The 21,872-nt window shown below is 38.1% G+C and overlaps 1 protein-coding gene across 1 annotated transcript in view; it reads left to right on the plus strand.

The window, feature by feature from the left end:
- Window positions 1–21,872, plus strand: part of CAMKK1 (calcium/calmodulin dependent protein kinase kinase 1) — an 882,751-nt gene that overhangs the window by 491,296 nt on the left and 369,583 nt on the right. The window contains exon 8 of the mRNA XM_053707509.1: window positions 3,347–3,383. Within this exon, the coding sequence (XP_053563484.1) occupies window positions 3,347–3,383 (37 nt within the window). The remainder of the gene's footprint in view (window positions 1–3,346; window positions 3,384–21,872) is intronic.

Raw genomic sequence — 21,872 nt, forward strand, 5'->3', positions numbered from 1 at the left:
TTGATTTATTAATATATATGAAATAGATTATTTTATCTGATTAATTAAAGGGACACTGTAACCAAAAATTTTCTTTCGTGATTCAGATTGAGCATGAAATTTTAAGCAACTTTCTAATTTACTCCTATTATCAAATTTTCTTCATTCTCTTGGTATCTTTATTTGAAATGCAAGAATGTAAGTTTAGATGCCGGCCCATTTTTGGTGAACAACCTGGGTTGTCCTTGCTGATTGGTGGATAAATTCATCCACCAATAAAAAAGTGCTGTCCAGAGTACTGAAACCAAAAAAAAGCTTAGATGCCTTCTTTTTCAAATAATGATAGCAAGAGAACAAAGAAAAATTGAAAATAGGAGTAAATTAGAAAGTTGTTTAAAATTGCATGCTCTTTCTGAATTACAAAAGAAAAATTTTTGGTTCAGTGTCCCTTTAAGCTTTTGGTATTTAAGCGGGGCTCTTTTTGTCCTCTTTACTTTCTATCTTCATTTCCTCTTAAAATAGTAAAAATGCATTTAGGTGATATGGATTAATTTCCTTTCTTTGTTGTGAAATCAATTTTCAAAATACAATTCATTTTCTTGTGGTCATAAGGAAATCTTCGGTTCTTTGGTATTTATAGACTTGGTTTAGAAGTATGGTGAATTTTTAATTATTAATTTTATATTATTATAGAAATATAAGTAAATGTTTAACAGTGAGGAAAACTAATATATATTAAATAAATATATATATATATATATATATATATATATATATATCTTTATTGGATTATAATATTTCAACGTGGACATAAGGATGGTGGGAAAAAACTTAAAAATATGTTTCATAATATATATATTTTTTTATGGCTATTTATTTGACACGTAGATCAGCTCCATTTCGGTATCCTGAGATCCAGTCTCTGTTCATAAATATACACTGATCTTCGCTTAAGCTTAATTTATATATATATATATATATATATATATATATATATATATATATATATATATATATATATATAAAACAAGTAAGTGGAATCTGTAAAAAGCGCTATATATGGTGACAAATGATAAATTTGAGAGTAAAATTTTTAGAATGACTGTTTTCTGTAAAGATCTAATGAATTGAAGGTACATGATATTTACTTGTTGTCTTTGTCCTATCTAAAATTATCAATTATATCCATACATATAATGGTCCATTCCTCACCCCAGAAGCTAAGAGCCCCAACTGTGAAAGTTTCTTAGATGTACTAACACAGGTAGTAACTCTTAAAAAGATTAAAGTGAATGTAAAGTTTCAGGAATGAGTGCCTGGTTTTTAATAATCCTATTAAAAACATGGGCACTTTAATTCATCAAACTTTAAATTACACTGCTTTTGTTAAAATACTTACCTTTTCTTTCTGCAAGCCTCTCCAGCCCGTCGCAATCCTCTTCTTACATCAGGAATGACGATTCAGGCATCCTCCAATCACGGCTTCGCCCCCGGGGGAATCATTGCCTAAAGCAACACCGTTATTGGTGGAAGGCCGGAATCGTCATTTCTGACATTGCCAGAGGCTTGCGACTGGTGGAGAAAGCGCTGGAGCGGCTTGGAGAAAGAAAAGGTAAGTATTTTTTAAAAAGCAGTGTAATTTAAAGTTTGATGAATGAAAGTGCCCATGTTTTTAATAGGATTATTAAAAACCGGGCACTGATTCATCAAAATTTACATTCACTTTAATAATAATAAAAGAAAATGTATGATAGCGCAGGCAGTGATTTCAACAATAAGAGGACTAATAAACATTACTGAAATTTTTAATAACCACAATTGATAGTTGTCAAAGCTTAAAGATGTTTAGTTTAGAATTTTTTTTAACTTTTTTGGTGTTTGGATTTACTAAAGTATTAGTGAAACTTAAAAAATTTAATGGATTCTATGTAAAAACATGACAATCTCATATTTGTTTCAGCTGTAGAAATAGTGAGTGTTTGTTAATTACTGAGCATTAATAGGCAAAAACCAAAGATATATAACAATGTATATCAACACTGTAAGAAGTAGTTTAATTTAAAGATATTGTTTTGTGTATGTCATGTAAGATCATGCCCTAAAGGTCTGCCTAATGACAATTAACAGCTTTTTCTTTCATATCTCACAGGAGTCATAGGTCAGTCATAGGAGTCATAGGTCAGAGAATTGAGACTCACTGCAGAAAGTTATCAGTAATGGGGAATTAATAATGCCACTTAGTATCTGTATATATTGATAAATAAGAAAAGCTATTTTTTATTTATTTAGTTTAAATGAAAATGGTCAGCTTTTAATAATATTGGCCATAGTTAGTGCAGATGCTAATATTCAATTATTTTAAAAGTATAGCAGAAAATGTATGCTTGAGATTTGAAGGTATTTTTGTGTATGCTGTTTGTTTATATATTCTAGAGATGTAGTAAGCACATTTTGTGAATAAAACACTAAACAAGATCATAGTGATTATCAGAACTATTTTTTTCTGTATTTTCGTTATGTGAAATGAAGATTTTATATGGACATAAAAGACAAAATTAAACTGTTATTATTCAGATATAATATGCATTAAACAAATATTTGTAGTTTAATTCTATTATAAATTTACATTGTGGCATCCTAATTTAATGAGCTTACCTAGGTAGGCTCAAGAGCATGTATGCGTCTTATGTCTAGAGCACTATATGGCAGCAGTGTTTTCAACAACATATAAGATTGTGAAACACATTGATCAGACCAAATATTAAGCCTATTATTATTATTCTTTTTTTTTCTGTTTGCTTTTTTTATTGATGATATTTATGTAAGGCTCTGTTTGTATACAGACTGTAGGTAATGTATATAAGGGTATATAGTAGTAGAGCTATTTATACAGCAGCTAGTTATCTTTTTTTATAAACCTTACTATATATTGGAATTTTTATACTTCACTTATTTGTGCATAGAGCTTAAGGCTTAAATGCGACTTTTTATGTTCCAGTCTTGCATGCTGAAGATTGTTTAAGTAATGCGGATGTTCAACAGCGGAAGCTAGTGGAATTCTATGATACAGATGATGTGTTCAGCAGTTGAGTCCTCATTATAATGATTGGAACTTGGAGAGGAGGAGAAGCGCCTGACAGATTCTTATAATGCTCTTAGGATAATGTTTTTTCCTAATTATTATATACAACTCTGTTATCTTTTCTCACTGTATGAATGTCCCTGTGTTTTAATAGCAATGCTTTTGTAGGACAATATTTCTTTCTTTATACACATCCTAAAATGTTATGTTTTTTATATGCACATTGGTTTGTTTGTTTTTTAAACTAAATTCTTTATTGATGTAGGACTCTTGTTTTCTTCCTAGGTGCTGGATGACCCAGCAGAAGACAATCTCTATATGGGTAAGAATCATATTTGCAGCCTAATATTACAGTGTAAATGGGTTATCATCACAATTTTATATAGTAAATATAGTTACTGCACTTGTAGTAAAGGAGTACAAATACACATACATTTTACCTGCAATGTGATATATCAAATATTACAGTGTAGATAGTAGGTTTTACCACCCAGATTGGTACATCCTTAGCTGAAAAGAAACTATATTAACAGAGCTAGAAACAAGTATCTTTCTCCAACATTGGTGTGTCCGGTCCACGGCGTCATCCATTACTTGTGGGAAATATTCTCCCCCACAGGGAAAGGCAAGGAGAGCACACAGCAAGAGCTGTCCATATAGCTCCCCCTCTGGCTCCGCCCCCCAGTCATTCTCCTTGCCGCTCTGAACAAGTAGCATCTCCACGGGGATGGTGAGGAGTTTGTGGTCTTGGGCCGGAATTGAAGGAAATTATTTCAGACATCACTGGGGGTAAGGGCCATGCCCTCCCACAGGATAGGCCTTTTAAGGCTAAGAACAAGTCTAATTTTCGTTCCTTTCGCAATTTCAGGAACGGACCGGCTAATAACTCCACTGCCGCTTGACAAGAAGGTAACGCGGCCCAGCCCAAACCCGCTTGGAAGCCCATGCAAGGCTGGAACAAGGGTAAACAGACCAAGAAACCTGCTGCTGCTACCAAGACAGCATGAAGGGTTGCCCCGATCCGGGACCGTATCTGGTAGGGGGCAGACTATCTCTCTTCACTCAGGCTTGGGCAAGAGATGTTCCGGATCCCTGGGCACTAGAGATAGTCTCCAAGGGATACCTGCTAGAGTTCAAGGGGCTTCCTCCAAGGGGAAGGTTCCACCTGTCTCGCTTATCTTCAGACCAGATAAAGAAACAGGCATTCTTACATTGTGTAAGAGACCTATCAAAGATGGGAGTGATAAACCCAGTCCCCTCCGGGGAACAAGGTCTAGGTTTTTACTCAAACCTGTTTGTGGTTCCCAAAAAAGAGGGAATTTTCAGGCCAATTCTGGATTTAAAGATATTAAACAAGTTCCTCAGTGTTCCATCCTTCAAAATGGAAACCATTCGGACAATCTTGCCGACAATCCAGCAGGGTCAATATTTGACTACCGTGGATCTAAAGGATGCGTATCTGCATATTCCAATCCACAAAACTCATCATCAGTTCCTGAGGTTCGCCTTTCTGGACAAACATTACCAGTTTGTGGCTCTTCCATTCGGTTTAGCCACCGCTCCCAGAATTTTCACAAAGGTGCTAGGGTCCCTTCTAGCGGTCCTAAGGCCGAGGGGCATCGCTGTAGCACCTTATCTAGACGACATCCTAATCCAAGCGTCGTCTCTTTCCAAAGCAAGGGCCCACACAGACATTGTGTTGGCTTTTCTCAGATCTCACGGGTGGAAGGTGAACATAGAAAAGAGTTCACTGTCACCGTCCACAAGGGTTCCTTTTCTGGGAACAATAATAGATTCTGTGGAAATGAAGATCTTCCTGACAGAAGTCAGAAAGCTAAAGCTTCTAAACGTTTGTCGAGTTCTTCATTCTATTCCTCAACCCTCCATAGCTCAGTGCATGGAAGTAATAGGACTAATGGTCGCAGCAATGGACGTGGTTCCTTTTGCTCGAATTCATCTAAGACCATTACAGCTGTGCATGCTCAATCAGTGGAATGGGGACTATACAGACTTGTCTCCCCAAATTCAAGTAGACCAGGTAACCAGGGACTCACTTCTCTGGTGGTTGACCCAGGATCACCTGTCTCAGGGAATGAGTTTCCGCAGACCGGAGTGGGTCATCGTCATGACCGACGCCAGCCTCTTGGGGTGGGGCGCGGTCTGGGACTCCCTGAAAGCTCAGAGCCTATGGTCTCAGGAAGAGTCGCTTCTCCCGATAAACATTTTGGAACTAAGAGCAATATTCTATGCGCTCCTGGCTTGGCCTCAGCTAGCGGAAGCCAGGTTCATAAGATTTCAGTCGGACAACATAACGACTGTTGCGTACATCAATCATCAGGGGGGAACAAAGAGATCCCTAGCGATGAAGGAAGTAACCAAGATTATCCAATGGGCAGAGAATCACTCCAACCATCTATCTGCTATTCACATCCCAGGAGTAGACAACTGGGAGGCGGACTATTTGAGTCGTCAGACTTTCCATCCGGGGGAGTGGGAACTCCACCCGGAGGTCTTTGCTCAGTTAACCCAATTATGGGGCATTCCAGACATGGATCTAATGGCGTCCCGTCAGAACTTCAAGATTCCTTGCTACGGGTCCAGATCCAGGGATCCCAAGGCGACTCTAGTGGATGCATTAGTGGTGCCTTGGTCGTTCAACCTAGCGTATGTGTTTCCACCGTTTCCTCTCCTTCCCAGGCTCATAGCCAGGATCAAACAGGAGAAGGCCTCGGTGATTCTGATAGCTCCTGCGTGGCCATGCAGGACTTGGTATGCAGACCTGGTGAATATGTCATCGGCTCCACCATGGAAGCTACCTTTGAGACAGGATCTTCTAGTACAAGGTCCATTCGAACATCCAAATCTAGTTTCTCTGCAGCTGACTGCTTGGAAATTGAACGCTTGATTTTATCCAAGCGTGGGTTTTCGAATTCTGTGATAGATACTCTGGTCCAAGCCAGAAAACCTGTGACTAGAAAGATTTACCATAAAATATGGAAAAAATATATCTGCTGGTGTGAATCCAAGGGATTCCCTTGGAGTAAGATTAAAATTCCAAAGATTCTCTCCTTTCTCCAAGAAGGTTTGGATAAAGGGTTGTCAGCTAGTTCTCTAAAAGGACAGATTTCTGCTTTATCTGTCTTGTTACACAAACGACTGGCAGCTGATGCCAGATGTACAAGCTTTTGTTCAGGCTTTGGTTAGAATCAAGCCTGTTTACAGACCCATGACTCCTCCTTGGAGTCTAAATTTAGTTCTTTCAGTTCTTCAAGGGGTTCCGTTTGAACCTTTACATTCCATAGATATTAAGTTATTATCTTGGAAAGTTCTGTTTTTGGTTGCTATTTATTCTGCTAGAAGAGTTTCTGAATTATCTGCTTTGCAATGTAATCCACCCTATCTGGTTTTCCATTCAGATAAGGTTGTTTTGCGTACTAAGCCTGGTTTTCTTCCAAAAGTTGTTTCCAACAAGAATATTAACCAGGAAATAGTTGTTCCTTCTCTGTGTCCGAATCCAGTTTCAAAGAAGGAACGTTTATTACACAATTTAGATGTTGTTCGTGCTTTAAAGTTCTACTTAGAAGCAACAAAAGATTTTAGACAAACCTCATCTTTGTTTGTCGTTTACTCTGGTAAGAGGAGAGGTCAAAAAGCTACTGCTACCTCTCTCTCTTTCTGGCTGAAAAGCATTATCCGATTGGCTTATGAGACTGCCGGACGGCAACCTCCTGACCGAATCACAGCTCACTCTACTAGGGCTGTGGCTTCCACTTGGGCCTACAAGAACGAGGCTTCTGTTGATCAGAAATGTAAGGCAGCGACTTGGTCCTCTCTGCACACTTTTGCCAAATTCTACAAATTTGATACTTATTCTTCTTCGGAGGCTATTTTTGGGAGAAAGGTTTTGCAAGCCGTGGTGCCTTCCATTTAGGTAACCTGATTTGCTCCCTCCCTTCATCCGTGTCCTAAAGCTTTGGTATTGGTTCCCACAAGTAATGGATGACGCCATGGACCGGACACACCAATGTTGGAGAAAACAGAATTTATGCTTACCTGATAAATTACTTTCTCCAACGGTGTGTCCGGTCCATGGCCCGCCCTGGTTTCCTAATCAGGTTGAAAATGTTTTTCTTTATACACTACAGTCACCACGGCACCCTATAGTTTCTCCTTTTTCTCCTAACCGTCGGTCGAATGACTGGGGGGGCGGAGCCAGAGGGGGAGCTATATGGACAGCTCTTGCTGTGTGCTCTCCTTGCCTTTCCCTGTGGGGGAGAATATTTCCCACAAGTAATGGATGATGCCGTGGACCGGACACACCGTTGGAGAAAGTAATTTATCAGGTAAGCATAAATTCTGTTTTAGCCAAACTAAAAAGTCTGTCCCTCAAAACAGACAGTGGATTAGTGTATGTGTTTAGAACATACCCCCCAACTGTCCCGATTTTCGTGGGACAGTCCCGATTTTAGGGGTCTGTCCCTCTGTCCCGAGTTGCTAGCCATCTGTCCCGATTTGCCCCAGGCATTTAAAAAAAAAATATATATATATATATATATATATATATTTTTATTATTTTTTTTAAATTCTGTTGGGCCCATACTCAGAAGCAGCTGGCTTTGCTCTCACAGGGTTAGATACCTGTTAGATTCCCTGTGGAAAAGGAATGGTGTGTGGGTTAAGCAGGACTAAGAAGGCTGTATACACTCTGACCACTGGTAATGGTGACCTCTCTAACCTACCTCTGGTAGTGATGATATCTAACCCCTGGTGATAATACTAGCATGCCTTCATTTTTATACAATGAGCAGTGCTAATACCAGGGTAACGAACAGTGGTAGCCGCAGACTGCCAGCTAATGTGCTTGCCAACCCCAGGACCCCATACAATGAATTACAGGTACCCATATATGATGTAGTGTGTGTGTCTATCTGTATCCATAACTGTGTGTGTGTATCTGTATGTATAAGTTTATGCTATGTAGTGTGTGTGTGTCTGCATGTATAAATGTAAGCTATGTAGTGTGTGTATGTGTATCTGCATGTATAATTGTGTATCTGCATGTATAAGTGTATGCTATGTAGTGTGTGTGTCTGCATGTATAAGTGTATACTATGTAGTGTCTGTGTATCTGCATGTATAAGTGTATGCTGCATGTATAAGTGTATGCTATGTAATGTGTGTTTGTGTGCCTGTATAAGTGTATGCTATGTAGTGTGTGTGTATTTTCATGTGTAAGTGTATGCTATGTAGTGTGTGTATCTTCATGTGTAAGTGTATGCTATGTAGTGTGTGTGTATATTCATGTGTAAGTGTATGCTATGTAGTGTGTGTATCTTCATGTGTAAGTGTATGCTATGTAGTGTGTGTGTATCTGCATGTATAAGTGTATGCTATGTAGTGTGTGTGTATCTGCATGTGTAAGTGTATGCTATGTAGTGTGTGTGTGTGTATCTGCATGTATAAGTGTATACTATGTAGTGTGTGTATCTGCATGTATAAGTGTATGCTATGTAGTGTTTGTGTGTATCTGCATGTATAAGTGTATGCTATGTAGTGTTTGTGTGTATCTGCATGTATACGTGTATGCTATGTAGTGTGTGTGTATCTGCATGTGTAAGTGTATGCTATGTAGTGTGTGTGTATCTGCATGTATAAGTGTAAGCTATGTAGTGTGTGTGTATCTGCATGTGTAAGTGTATGCTATGTAGTGTGTGTGTATCTGCATGTGTAAGTGTATGCTATGTAGTGTGTGTGTATCTGCATGTATAAGTGTATGCTATGTAGTGTGTGTATCTGCATGTATAAGTGTATGCTATGTAGTGTGTGTGTGTATCTGCCTGTATAAGTGTATGCTATGTAGTGTGTGTGTATCTGCATGTGTAAGTGTATGCTATGTAGTGTGCTACTGTGCATTTTTGCTGACCTTAAAGGCCAGAATTTAGAATATTAATGGGGAATGCAGAGAGCAGTTTTAAAGAATTTATTATTAAACGTCCAATTAAGATAAAAATATTTAGCAATGTCTGTGCAAAGGATAATTAAATACATAGCTCACATAGCCATACCAATGGTTTGAGCTTGTGTTTGATTTGCTGCCTAAGTGTATTAAAATCTATGAATTTATTAATAATTTATAATAATTTTGCAGGGGGGGGGGTGTCCCTCTTTTGAATTTTGAAATGTTGGGAGGTATGGTTTAGAATATGTAGCTGGCGCTCCAAAAATGGAGCAAGAAAGAATATGGGGATGGACTAAATGTATATTGAATATTGAATATGCAAACAGCTGTTTAAGATATGTATATAATCCAAGAATATTTCATTCTGGGGTATCTTTAAATTGAAAAAGAACTGGAGAGGAGGTAATTTTGAGGGTGAACTCCTAAAAAAAAAAAAGCTGAATTTATCTATAAACATATAGATATATATATATATATATATATACCCTCCAACCCTTAGGATTAAACTCAGAATCAGAAATTTCACTTTTTTTGTAACATATAACATTATATCTAAATACTCTTTATCTTATTATAGTATCTTTATTTTTCCCATCTCAATCTATATAAAATCCATACACATTATACTTTAGAAAAAATCTTTGGTTAATTTTTTTCACCCACTTTATGTATAAGCACAAGATAAATTGTATCAGATTCTATAACATAGGATGTCGCTAAATGAAAAAGAAAATGAGATCCTTTAGATACATTAAGCCATATTATGGAATGTATTGTATAAAAGAGGTCTTGCCGATATTTTACACATAACTTGTATTATGATAGGTAAGAGCTAGTGTATTAGAATTAATATACATAAACAAGTAAATTGCGGACTATTGAATGGCTTCGTTAACATCATAAAGATTTTATTATATGATCAACAAAATTGTTATGGTTATATATGTATAAGGGAAGTAAATTTGATATTGGTTTATACCACCTTAAAACCACCGGAGGTGAATTGATCCTCCAGTCAAAAGCACACAGCAATTAACAAATGTAGCATCAAGTCTAGCTATATAAGAAGCATACCAAACAGTCATTTAGCATCTTGATAAAGCCCTTGTGAGGGTGAAACGCGTAGAATCAACTGACTGTTTTTAAGGAGCTTCGTTAAGCACATCGCTATATCTGGATACAGAGCAAGCACAGATTGATAGAGCCGAAATACCGGTGTATACCTGTATACCTGTTGATAACCTGGGAGTGTCTAAAGGCACGGGGGGAGACAGGTTTGGAAGGATTCACCTATTGCTAAGAGGGATCATCTGTCTAGCAGCTCAAGTGTTGCAGCGGCCCCCAATACAGGGCCAATACAGAATCTGCAAGTTGAGAGGCTCCAAGGAGTGTCTGAGGATAAAGAGGAGTCAAGTTTGCATCTTGCGATTTGTGAATCACCAAAATGGAGAAAGGCTGGACACTATTATCACCACATATTTTCTACCAGCACTATTCAAGTTAGCTACGGCTAAAGAGTGCGGTCTCCATGGCAACCTAGATCGCTATTTCACCAGTGCACTGTCAACATTTGGAAACATTGTAACGGCAATTGTATTCAAATCTACATCACGTGAGTAAATAGTCCTATCAGACTTTTAAGTGTTCCGATCACGTGACATTCTTTCTATCCACAGAAGTATACTGAACTCTGCACAGCTCCACTGTGCATCTGCCTCCTGCTACAAGGTGTTTTTTTTTTAAACTGTCAGCATAGCTTTCAGGTGTTCACATAGGGAGACGTCCCTTATATATATTTGAAGCGCTTCATATTTATTTACCATTTTGTATGGGTCAATATTATTTTAATTTTTTTAAACAGGTAAAAGAAACTAACGTATTTTGGTTTTTACATATTTTTAAATAAAAATATTATGTTTATTATCCCATTATTGTAATTTTATATTTGTTTTAGCACAATGTATTAGCACAATATATATTCTTGGATTATATACATATATTAATCAGCTGTTTGCATCTTCAATATTCAATATACATTTAGTCCATCCCCATATTCTTTCTTGCTCCATGTTTGGAACACCAGCTACATATTCTAAACACTTACATCCTTAGCTGCCCATGCCAATGGGTGGTACAGCCAATCAGATGCTGCACCACCTGCTCCATTTAAATAAGCATAGTGCATTTATACTCATATAACTACAGTGTAACAGGTTATGCATTTGGCAGTTAAAAAAAAGCCAAAGCATAGAGAAGGTTACAATGTATACCCAACATACACTATGTTTCATATAAATTACAGGTAAACAGATGACTGCCTGTATTTATTAGCTAAGATGTTAATAGTCTGTATGAATTTAAAATGAGCATTGCTTCATTTTATTTTTTTACTGCTTGCATGATTATGGCTTCGATAGCTATCTATCGGCTGAGGCTTTTATTCTGGCCAAAAAGACTACTTTTGGATTTGATACAATCACAATAGTCTAAAAGTGACCATGTAACAATAGAAAAATGGGGCCCATTTAGCAAGTATGCCTTCAGATAATTATGGCAGTAGTGTGGATGGAAACAGACTGCATCGCAATTGCATCATCTCAATTACAAATCCAGGTTATAAAGATGCTAATACTGTTAGTAGCAAACACGCGATTTGTAGACATTGGTGTCCTTATGGGTCTATTGAAGTATGCCCATCCTGCCAAGATACCTATGGCATTCATATGCTTAATGAGTTTTGAGAATGTATACGGATTACAATAGGTTAATGTCACACATGTAAATGAGTATTTCCCTTCCACAGTTGACAAAGGTGCTACTTGAATAGACCTTTACTGTAACCTTAAGAGGTGCGAATAGGCTATTGTATCAGTCAGTTTTGGGTGACTGTCCAGTTTCTATTTTAAGAAAAGGTTCTTTACACATGAAATGGACTTTTGGGGAGCTTTTCTGTTTAAAATGTGTTCGCTGCTGTGGGTTTTTAACAAACCACTCAATTTTGTTTTGTGATCACTTGAGAAACACGATGACCAATTAGAATGGAAAGCAAAAAGCCATTTTGATAGCAAATCACTAATAGATTGTGATCGAATCCTGTTTTAAACATTTTTTTTCTCAGCATTTTAAATAGAACAGCTGATCAAGTTTATTTCTCTTGTTAAGTGTATCCAGTCCACGGATCATCCATTACTTATGGGATATTAACTCCTCCCCAACAGGAAGTGCAAGAGGATTCACCCAGCAGAGCTGCTATATAGCTCCTCCCCTAACTGCCATTACCTGTCATTCTCTTGCACCCAACGAATAGATAGGATGTGTGAGAGGACTTTGGTGATTATACTTAGTTTCATACCTTCAATCAAAAGTTTGTTATTTTATAATAGCACCGGAGTGTGTTATTCCTTCTCTGGTAGAATTTGAAGAAGAATCTACCTGAGTTTTTCTATGATTTTAGCCGGAGTAGTTAAGATCATATTGCTGTTTCTCGGCCATCTGAGGAGAGGTAAACTTCAGATCAGGGGACAGCGGGCAGATTAATCTGCAAAGAGGTATGTAGCAGCTTATTATTTTCTGACAATGGAATTGATGAGAAAATTCTGCCATACCGATATAATGTAAACTCAGCCTTAAATGCAGTAGCAGCAACTGGTATCAGGCTGTCATGTATGTATATTTTACACTTCAGTATTCTGGGGAATGGCACTTCACTGGAATTATACTGTATGCATAAAACTTTAGCCTAATTTGCAGGGACTAGCAACAGGCTTTTTAATAACACTTAATTTATTTATGTTAAACGTTTTTTGCTGGCATGTAAAATCGTTTAATTTTCTGAGGTACTGGGTGAAAAAATGTTTTGGGCACTATTTTTTTCCACTTGGCAGTCGTTTTATTTAATTTATGACAGTTTACTGATCTCTCTCACTGTTATGTGTGAGGGAGAGGGGCCTTTTTTGGCGCTTTTGCTACGCATCAAAAAATTCAGTCAGAAGTTTATTGTCTTCCCTGCATGATCCGGTTCATCTCTACAGAACTCAGGGGTCTTCAAAACTTGTTTTGAGGGAGGTAATCACTCACAGCAGAGCTGTGAGATTGTAGTTGACTGTGATAAAAAAACGTTTATTTCTGTATTTTTTTTCTGCTATCAGGGTTAGTTATCCTTTGCTAATGGGAGCAATCCTTTGCTAAAATTGTGTTTTTTACAAAGATTTGATGCTATAACTTTTCAGTTTATTAATTTTCAACTGTCATAACTTTTTCTGTGCTTCTTATAGGCACAGTACGTTTTCATATTATTGTAAATTACTTGAAAAGTATTTCCAAGTTGCTAGTTTATTTGCTAGTGTGTTAAACATGTCTGATTCAGAGGAAGATATCTGTGCTATATGTGCTAAAGCCAAAGTGGAGCCCAATAGAAATTTATGTACTAACTATATTGATGCTACTTTAAATAAAAGTCAATCTGTACAAATTGAACATATTTCACCAAACAACGAGGGGAGAGTTATGCCGACTAACTCGCCTCACGTGTCAGTACCTGCATCTCCCGCTCGGGAGGTGCGTGATATTGTAGCGCCGAGTACATCTGGGCGGCCATTACAAATCACATTACAGGATATGGCTACTGTTATGACTGAAGTTTTGGCTAAATTACCAGAACTAAGAGGTAAGCGTGATCACTCTGGGGTGAGAACAGAGTGCGCTGATAATATTAGGGCCATGTCAGACACTGCGTCACAATTTGCAGAACATGAGGACGGAGAGCTTCATTCTGCGGGTGACGGTTCTGATCCAAACAAACTGGATTCAGATATTTCAAATTTTAAATTTAAGCTGGAAAACCTCCGTGTATTACTAGGGGAGGTGTTAGCGGCTCTGAATGATTGTAACACAGTTGCAATACCAGAGAAAATGTGTAGGTTGGATAAATATTTTGCGGTACCGGCGAGTACTGACGTTTTTCCTATACCTAAGAGACTTACTGAAATTGTTACTAAGGAGTGGGATAGACCCGGTGTGCCGTTCTCACCCCCTCCGATATTTAGAAAGATGTTTCCAATAGACGCCACCACACGGGACTTATGGCAAACGGTCCCTAAGGTGGAGGGAGCAGTTTCTACTTTAGCTAAGCGTACCACTATCCCGGTGGAGGATAGCTGTGCCTTTTCAGATCCAATGGATAAAAAGTTAGAGGGTTACCTTAAGAAAATGTTTGTTCAACAAGGTTTTATATTGCAACCTCTTGCATGCATTGCGCCTGTCACGGCTGCAGCAGCATTTTGGTTTGAGTCTCTGGAAGAGACACTTGAATCAGCTCCATTAGATGAGATTACACACAAGCTTAAAGCCCTTAAGTTAGCTAACTCATTTATTTCAGATGCCGTAGTACATTTAACTAAACTTACGGCTAAGAATTCCAGATTTGCCATTCAGGCACGCAGAGCACTGTGGCTAAAATCCTGGTCAGCTGACGTTACTTCTAAATCTAAATTGCTTAATATACCTTTCAAAGGGCAGACCTTATTCAGGCCCGGGTTGAAAGAAATTATCGCTGACATTACAGGAGGTAAAGGCCATGCCCTGCCTCAAGACAGAGCCAAACCTAAGGCTAGACAGTTTAATTTTCGTTCCTTTCGTAATTTCAAAGCAGGAGCAGCATCAACTTCCTCTGCACCAAAACAGGAAGGAGCTGTTGCTCGCTACAGACAAGGCTGGAGACCTAACCAGTCCTGGAACAAGGGCAAGCAGGCCAGGAAACCTGCTGCTGCCCCTAAGACAGCATGAATCGAGGGCCCCCGATCCGGGAACGGATCTAGTGGGGGGCAGACTTTCTCTCTTCGCCCAGGCTTGGGCAAGAGATGTCCAGGATCCCTGGGCGTTAGAGATCATATCTCAGGGATACCTTCTAGACTTCAAATTCTCTCCCCCAAGAGGGAGATTTCATCTGTCAAGGTTGTCAACAAACCAAATAAAGAAAGAGGCGTTTCTACGCTGCGTACAAGATCTTTTATTAATGGGAGTGATCCATCCGGTTCCGCGGTCGGAACAAGGACAAGGGTTTTACTCAAATCTGTTTGTGGTTCCCAAAAAAGAGGGAACTTTCAGGCCAATCTTGGATTTAAAGATCCTAAACAAATTCCTAAGAGTTCCATCGTTCAAAATGGAAACTATTCGGACAATTTTACCCATGATCCAAAAGGGTCAGTACATGACCACAGTGGATTTAAAGGATGCTTACCTTCACATACCGATTCACAAAGATCATTACCGGTATCTAAGGTTTGCCTTTCTAGACAGGCATTACCAGTTTGTAGCTCTTCCATTCGGATTGGCTACGGCTCCGAGAATCTTCACAAAGGTTCTGGGTGCTCTTCTGGCGGTACTAAGACCGCGAGGAATTGCGGTAGCTCCGTACCTAGACGACATTCTGATACAAGCTTCAAGCTTTCAAACTGCCAAGTCTCATACAGAGTTAGTACTGGCATTTCTAAGGTCGCATGGATGGAAGGTGAACGAAAAGAAGAGTTCTCTCTTTCCACTCACAAGAGTTCCCTTCTTGGGGACTCTTATAGATTCTGTAGAAATGAAGATTTACCTGACAGAAGACAGGTTAACAAAGCTTCAAAATGCATGCCGTGTCCTTCATTCCATTCAACACCCGTCAGTAGCTCAATGCATGGAGGTGATCGGCTTAATGGTAGCAGCAATGGACATAGTACCCTTTGCACGCCTACATCTCAGACCACTGCAATTGTGCATGCTAAGTCAGTGGAATGGGGATTACTCAGACTTGTCCCCTACTCTGAATCTGGATCAAGAGACCAGAAATTCTCTTCTATGGTGGCTTTCTCGGCCACATCTGTCCAGGGGGATGCCATTCAGCAGGCCGGACTGGACAATTGTAACAACAGACGCCAGCCTACTAGGTTGGGGCGCTGTCTGGAATTCTCTGAAGGCTCAGGGACAATGGAATCCGGAGGAGAGTCTCCTACCAATAAACATTCTGGAATTGAGAGCAGTTCTCAATGCCCTTCTGGCTTGGCCCCAGTTAACAACTCGGGGGTTCATCAGGTTTCAGTCGGACAACATCACGACTGTAGCTTACATCAACCATCAGGGAGGGACAAGAAGCTCCCTAGCAATGATGGAAGTATCAAAGATAATTCGCTGGGCAGAGTCTCACTCTTGCCACTCTTGCCCAAATACTTCGACGTTGGGGCAAACCAGAGATAGATCTCATGGCGTCTCGACAGAACGCCAAGCTTCCTCGTTACGGGTCCAGATCCAGGGATCCGGGAGCGGTTCTGATAGATGCTTTGACAGCACCTTGGACCTTCGGGATGGCTTATGTGTTTCCACCCTTCCCGATGCTTCCTCGATTGATTGCCAGAATCAAACAGGAGAGAGCATCAGTGATTCTAATAGCGCCTGCATGGCCACGCAGGACTTGGTATGCAGATCTAGTGGACATGTCATCCTGTCCACCTTGGTCGCTACCTCTGAAACAGGACCTTCTGATCCAGGGTCCCTTCAAACATCAAAATCTAATTTCTCTGAAGCTGACTGCTTGGAAATTGAACGCTTGATTTTATCAAAACGTGGTTTTTCTGAGTCAGTTATTGATACCTTAATACAGGCTAGGAAGCCTGTTACCAGAAAGATTTACCATAAGATATGGCGCAAATACTTATATTGGTGCGAATCCAAGAGTTACTCATGGAGTAAGGTTAGGATTCCGAGGATATTGTCTTTTCTACAAGAAGGTTTAGAAAAGGGTTTATCCGCTAGTTCCTTAAAGGGACAGATTTCAGCTCTGTCCATTCTTTTACACAAACGTCTGTCAGAAGTTCCGGACGTTCAAGCTTTTTGTCAGGCTTTAGCTAGGATCAAGCCTGTGTTTAAAACTGTTGCTCCACCATGGAGTTTGAACTTAGTTCTTAATGTTTTACAGGGGGTTCCGTTTGAACCCCTTCATTCCATTGATATCAAGTTGTTATCTTGGAAAGTTCTGTTTTTAATGGCGATTTCCTCGGCTCGAAGAGTCTCTGAGTTATCTGCCTTACATTGTGATTCTCCTTATCTGATTTTTCATTCAGACAAGGTAGTTCTGCGTACTAAACCTGGGTTCCTACCTAAGGTGGTCACTAACAGGAATATCAATCAAGAGATTGTGGTTCCATCTTTGTGTCCTAATCCTTCTTCGAAAAAGGAACGTCTGCTACACAATCTAGATGTAGTCCGTGCCCTGAAATTTTATCTACAGGCAACTAAGGATTTTCGACAAACGTCTTCCCTGTTTGTCGTTTATTCTGGTCAGAGGAGAGGTCAAAAAGCTTCGGCTACCTCTCTCTCCTTTTGGCTTTGTAGCATAATACGGTTAGCCTATGAGACTGCTGGACAGCAGCCTCCTGAAAGAATTACAGCACATTCTACTAGAGCTGTGGCTTCCACTTGGGCCTTTAAGAATGAGGCTTCTGTTGAACAGATTTGCAAGGCTGCAACTTGGTCTTCTCTTCATACTTTTTCCAAATTTTACAAATTTGACACTTTTGCTTCTTCGGAGGCTGTTTTTGGGAGAAAGGTTCTTCAGGCAGTGGTTCCTTCCGTATAAAGAGCCTGCCTGTCCCTCCCGTCATCCGTGTACTTTAGCTTTGGTATTGGTATCCCATAAGTAATGGATGATCCGTGGACTGGATACACTTAGCAAGAGAAAACATAATTTATGCTTACCTGATAAATTTATTTCTCTTGTAGTGTATCCAGTCCACGGCCCGCCCTGTCACTTTAAGGCAGGTAATTTTTCCATTAAACTACAGTCACCACTGCACCCTATGGTTTTCCTTTCTCTGCATGTTTTCGGTCGAATGACTGGTAATGGCAGTTAGGGGAGGAGCTATATAGCAGCTCTGCTGGGTGAATCCTCTTGCACTTCCTGTTGGGGAGGAGTTAATATCCCATAAGTAATGGATGATCCGTGGACTGGATACACTACAAGAGAAATAAATTTATCAGGTAAGCATAAATTATGTTTTTAACATCATTCAGTACCATTGAGGTTTGTCAAGTCACAGTTACAGTGTCCTCCTCTTTTATTTTTTTATTTTATTGTAGGTTTTTATTTCAGCTGGATAATGCGTAAGAGAGATTGTGCTTTTAAAAAGTATCAAATCTAATTTAAAAAATGCACAAGTTTATAATGGACAAAGGAGGATGAACGAGTTCAGAAAATGTTTTAATCCCAGGTGATTCGGTGCAACGCTGAAATAAAAACATGTATGTAGTGGAAAGGTCACCACCTTCACCAGTTCCTAAGTTATTTAAGGCAAGCATTCTACTAAAGAGCACATAAATGTTTTAGTAATCATACTATAGAATATACCTATCATTTCCTTATTAATATTTACAATTCCAGTCTCCCTGCCACTGTTGAAAGATCACATCATTTGCTATCACCATGTCTGAAGAATAACAAACTGAGAAGTGACAAGTATTAAAGCTCTGTCAAGCAGTAAATAATTAGAATGTGAGTCCAGCAGATACATCAGTTATATAGGTTAATTTTTTTATAGATTAAAAATAATTTAAAATTGTCTCCTGTTTATCTACTCACTCCAAAACCTTCAAAATCTATTAATTCAACTGCAAGAGACTAAGCAGAGAAATGCTATACAAACAACAGAACTAGAAATAGCTGTCATGTTTACTTTTGCTTTGGCCACATATCTTTCTCTTTGTGGAAATTCTGGCAGAAACCACATTGAAAAGCTTGTAATGCTTACAATACAGTGTTTAGCTATTTTTTCCTATACATTTGTACGTTTACAAAAGTGAGCAATTTTACTAATTAAAATGTCTTGGCTTCTAATGGATTGGAGTGGCTTAGAAAAAGCACCCCCTCCAAAAAATTAAAAAATTAAAAAGCTGCTGTACACTGTTTACAAATTAGAATTATACTGGATTGGAACAAAGGGTTAATGTATCAAACAGTCATTTATCTATCTAGTCCATGGCCTATATGCAAAATATATTTATTCCAGTCTAAAAATCAAATGATGTTTTAAACAATACTAGTTCTAAATTACATACAAAAACATGAACTCTACATTACTATTGTTAAACATACCTGTATTTAAAAGTATTTTTATCCACCCACTTGAAACAGAACTTGCCCAATCTCTCTGTGGTCAAGTGTTCGTGATCAGTATTATGGGTCTTGAATTTACTCTAGTTTAAAAAGGAAAATAGACTCTCATTGTTTAGTCTTGAGATTGAACAAAGCTGGAAAAAAATGTGTTCAGTAAGAAAGTGCGACTCAAGGTGCAGTCTCTTTTAGCCTACTATGCCTTCCATATGGGAAAGATATTATTATTATTATTATTATTATTATTATTATTATTATTAAACTTATTTATTATACTTATTTATGAAGCTCCAACATATTCCGCAACACATGGGTACAATTAATTTAATTAAAGAATCATATAAAACTTGTAAGAGAGAAGACAAAATTTGACAAAGACATACAGGTGGAATTGAGGGCCCTATTCCCGTGGGAACTTACAATCTAGAAGAGTAGGAGGTTGAGAAATAGGAGGTGAGGACTGCAAGAGTGAGAATAATGTTAATACAGAGTTAGATGAGGGGAAATATTAGGTAAGTGGAATTAATTTATTTCTGAGTTCGGTGGTAGGCTTCTCTGAACAAAAATGTCTTCAGTAGAAATGTCCTGTAGTATATCAGTCTGATCATGCCCTAAAATACCTGGCTAACATTCTCTAAAAAAAAGGAAAAATTACTAACCCAAGGTGTACATTTGGGTCTCTTTGGGCTTCTACAGATACTTGCAATGAAAAAGCAAAGGCAAAATTGTAGTACACTATGTTGCAATTCTTATTTAGTCCTTTAAAATGGAAACAATGATATATTGTTTATTGCAAAATGCTGAAGTATTTGCATACCTCAAGAAGCTCTGAATCAGTATGTTTGGCTGAGAGGTGTGTCTACTAGACATCTGCACAGACAAAAAAAATATTTGAACAAATGACTTGTTAAACAAAAAACATCTTTAAATATCTTCCAATATTTGTTAAGGGAGTCATTCATAATTTGTTAACAAAAAAACATTATTTGCAATGGTAAATATCTTCATGGCAGCAGAGATAAAGTTAAAGCATTAGATAGGGTTACTGCTACAAGCCTGCAGCAGCACACAATAAGTTTATTTATTTATGGTATTAGAACTGGTAAAAAAAAGTGAAGTTTGCAAACTGATTATCTAACACCAGAATCAATCAATTGACATTGCTAAATCGCTATTTTATACTGAAGATTTTAATTTTCTAAGCTTTTCCTGTATAAATAGTGTACTTTTAAACTTTTCAAAGCCTTTCCTGCTTTTAGAGTAACAGTGTTAACCACACAAAGATATGAACTACATTTTTTTTCTTACATTAACTCGATTTTTTAATTTTTGGGTAAAGGACTGGCATTTATTGTTTGTCAATGAATGCAACAAATTCGTCCTTTTTTAAAAAATTCATACAAAAAACTGATTGCACGTGTGAAGTACGACCATATTGATGTATTGTTATAAAACTGCCATAGGTACTAGGAGCATGTGTAGGCATTTGTGATGCTTATGCACCTGACATGTGCAGTGCTGATTCTTTTATTATCAAGTAAGCAATCCCTTCTTCAGACTGTAGCCAAATTGGTCTGTGAAGCATTTTTGAGATCTGAAAAGAATCCAGCTCTAGGAGATTATAAACATACTTTAAAAAGTTTTATGTTAGCAGGTATGGTACATTAAAAAACATAAACATTTTATTTTATTTTCAGCTACACTAATCTCCTCTTTTGGATAAAGCATAGATTATAGTGGCAATGTAACTTAATTAAACATGTAATACATACAGTATAGTGTAGTCTATATTTTTGACTAGAAAATGTCTTATATTATTATTCAGCTGATTGAATGAGAGGGTTAAAAACAGACAAGGTTAAGATCACATTAAACTCCAGTAGTGCGTTGTCTTCAAAAAATGTAATTTGTATTTTCTGGCATTTTGTAGACATAATAAGTAAAGCACACTTTCTGCAGTAAGCTTTATTGATGACACTGAAACAACTGTGATAGATCTCCATTGACACTCATCTTCATTTTCCGTGTCACTGTGCAACCTTTGGTAGCGAATCCAGTCTCCTTCACGCTACAGTGATTATTCAGTACTGACACAGCAGTTATGTCACACCTGAGAAATAACCATTGCAAATGCTGTTCTCCCCATCTGAGTGCCTTCATCAGTTAAGGCTTCCGTGTAAATACCCTTTTCTAGAACTTTATAAAATAAGTAAATAATAGGATTGCGTGTATTTCTGTTTTTAATTTCTCATGCTAAATTCACTTGACTATGTATGTTTTTACATCTGGGAACAGTTGCACATGAACAAGTATTATTTAGCACAATACACAATAACATTCTACTAAAATTTAATGTAATACTATCCTCTGATGTTCCTATCACCCCCTGGTGACTTTCGTTCTCTGTTCTATTCTGTTCTTTCTTGGCTTTTTTCTCTGATCTTGATCTTTAGTAATTCTCTTTCTTCAGATGTCTGCTAGGCATCCTGATGATTCTGGAGTCCATCACTTTCTTAATTCGCCCTAAAAGTGCTAAGCAGTAAAAAGGTTTGCTAAAAGCTGACTAATTGTGAACAGCATATGTAGTGATTGTAAAGTATAACACAATACTGGGCAGTATATAAATGTAATCTTTAAAACGGGCACTTTAATTTATTACAATTTTGAAAGATGCTTAGTTTTTAAAATATTTCCCTCTTAGTGCTGGCAAA

Source organism: Bombina bombina, chromosome 3 (genome assembly GCF_027579735.1).
Source record: "Bombina bombina isolate aBomBom1 chromosome 3, aBomBom1.pri, whole genome shotgun sequence".
NCBI lineage: Eukaryota > Metazoa > Chordata > Amphibia > Anura > Bombinatoridae > Bombina > Bombina bombina.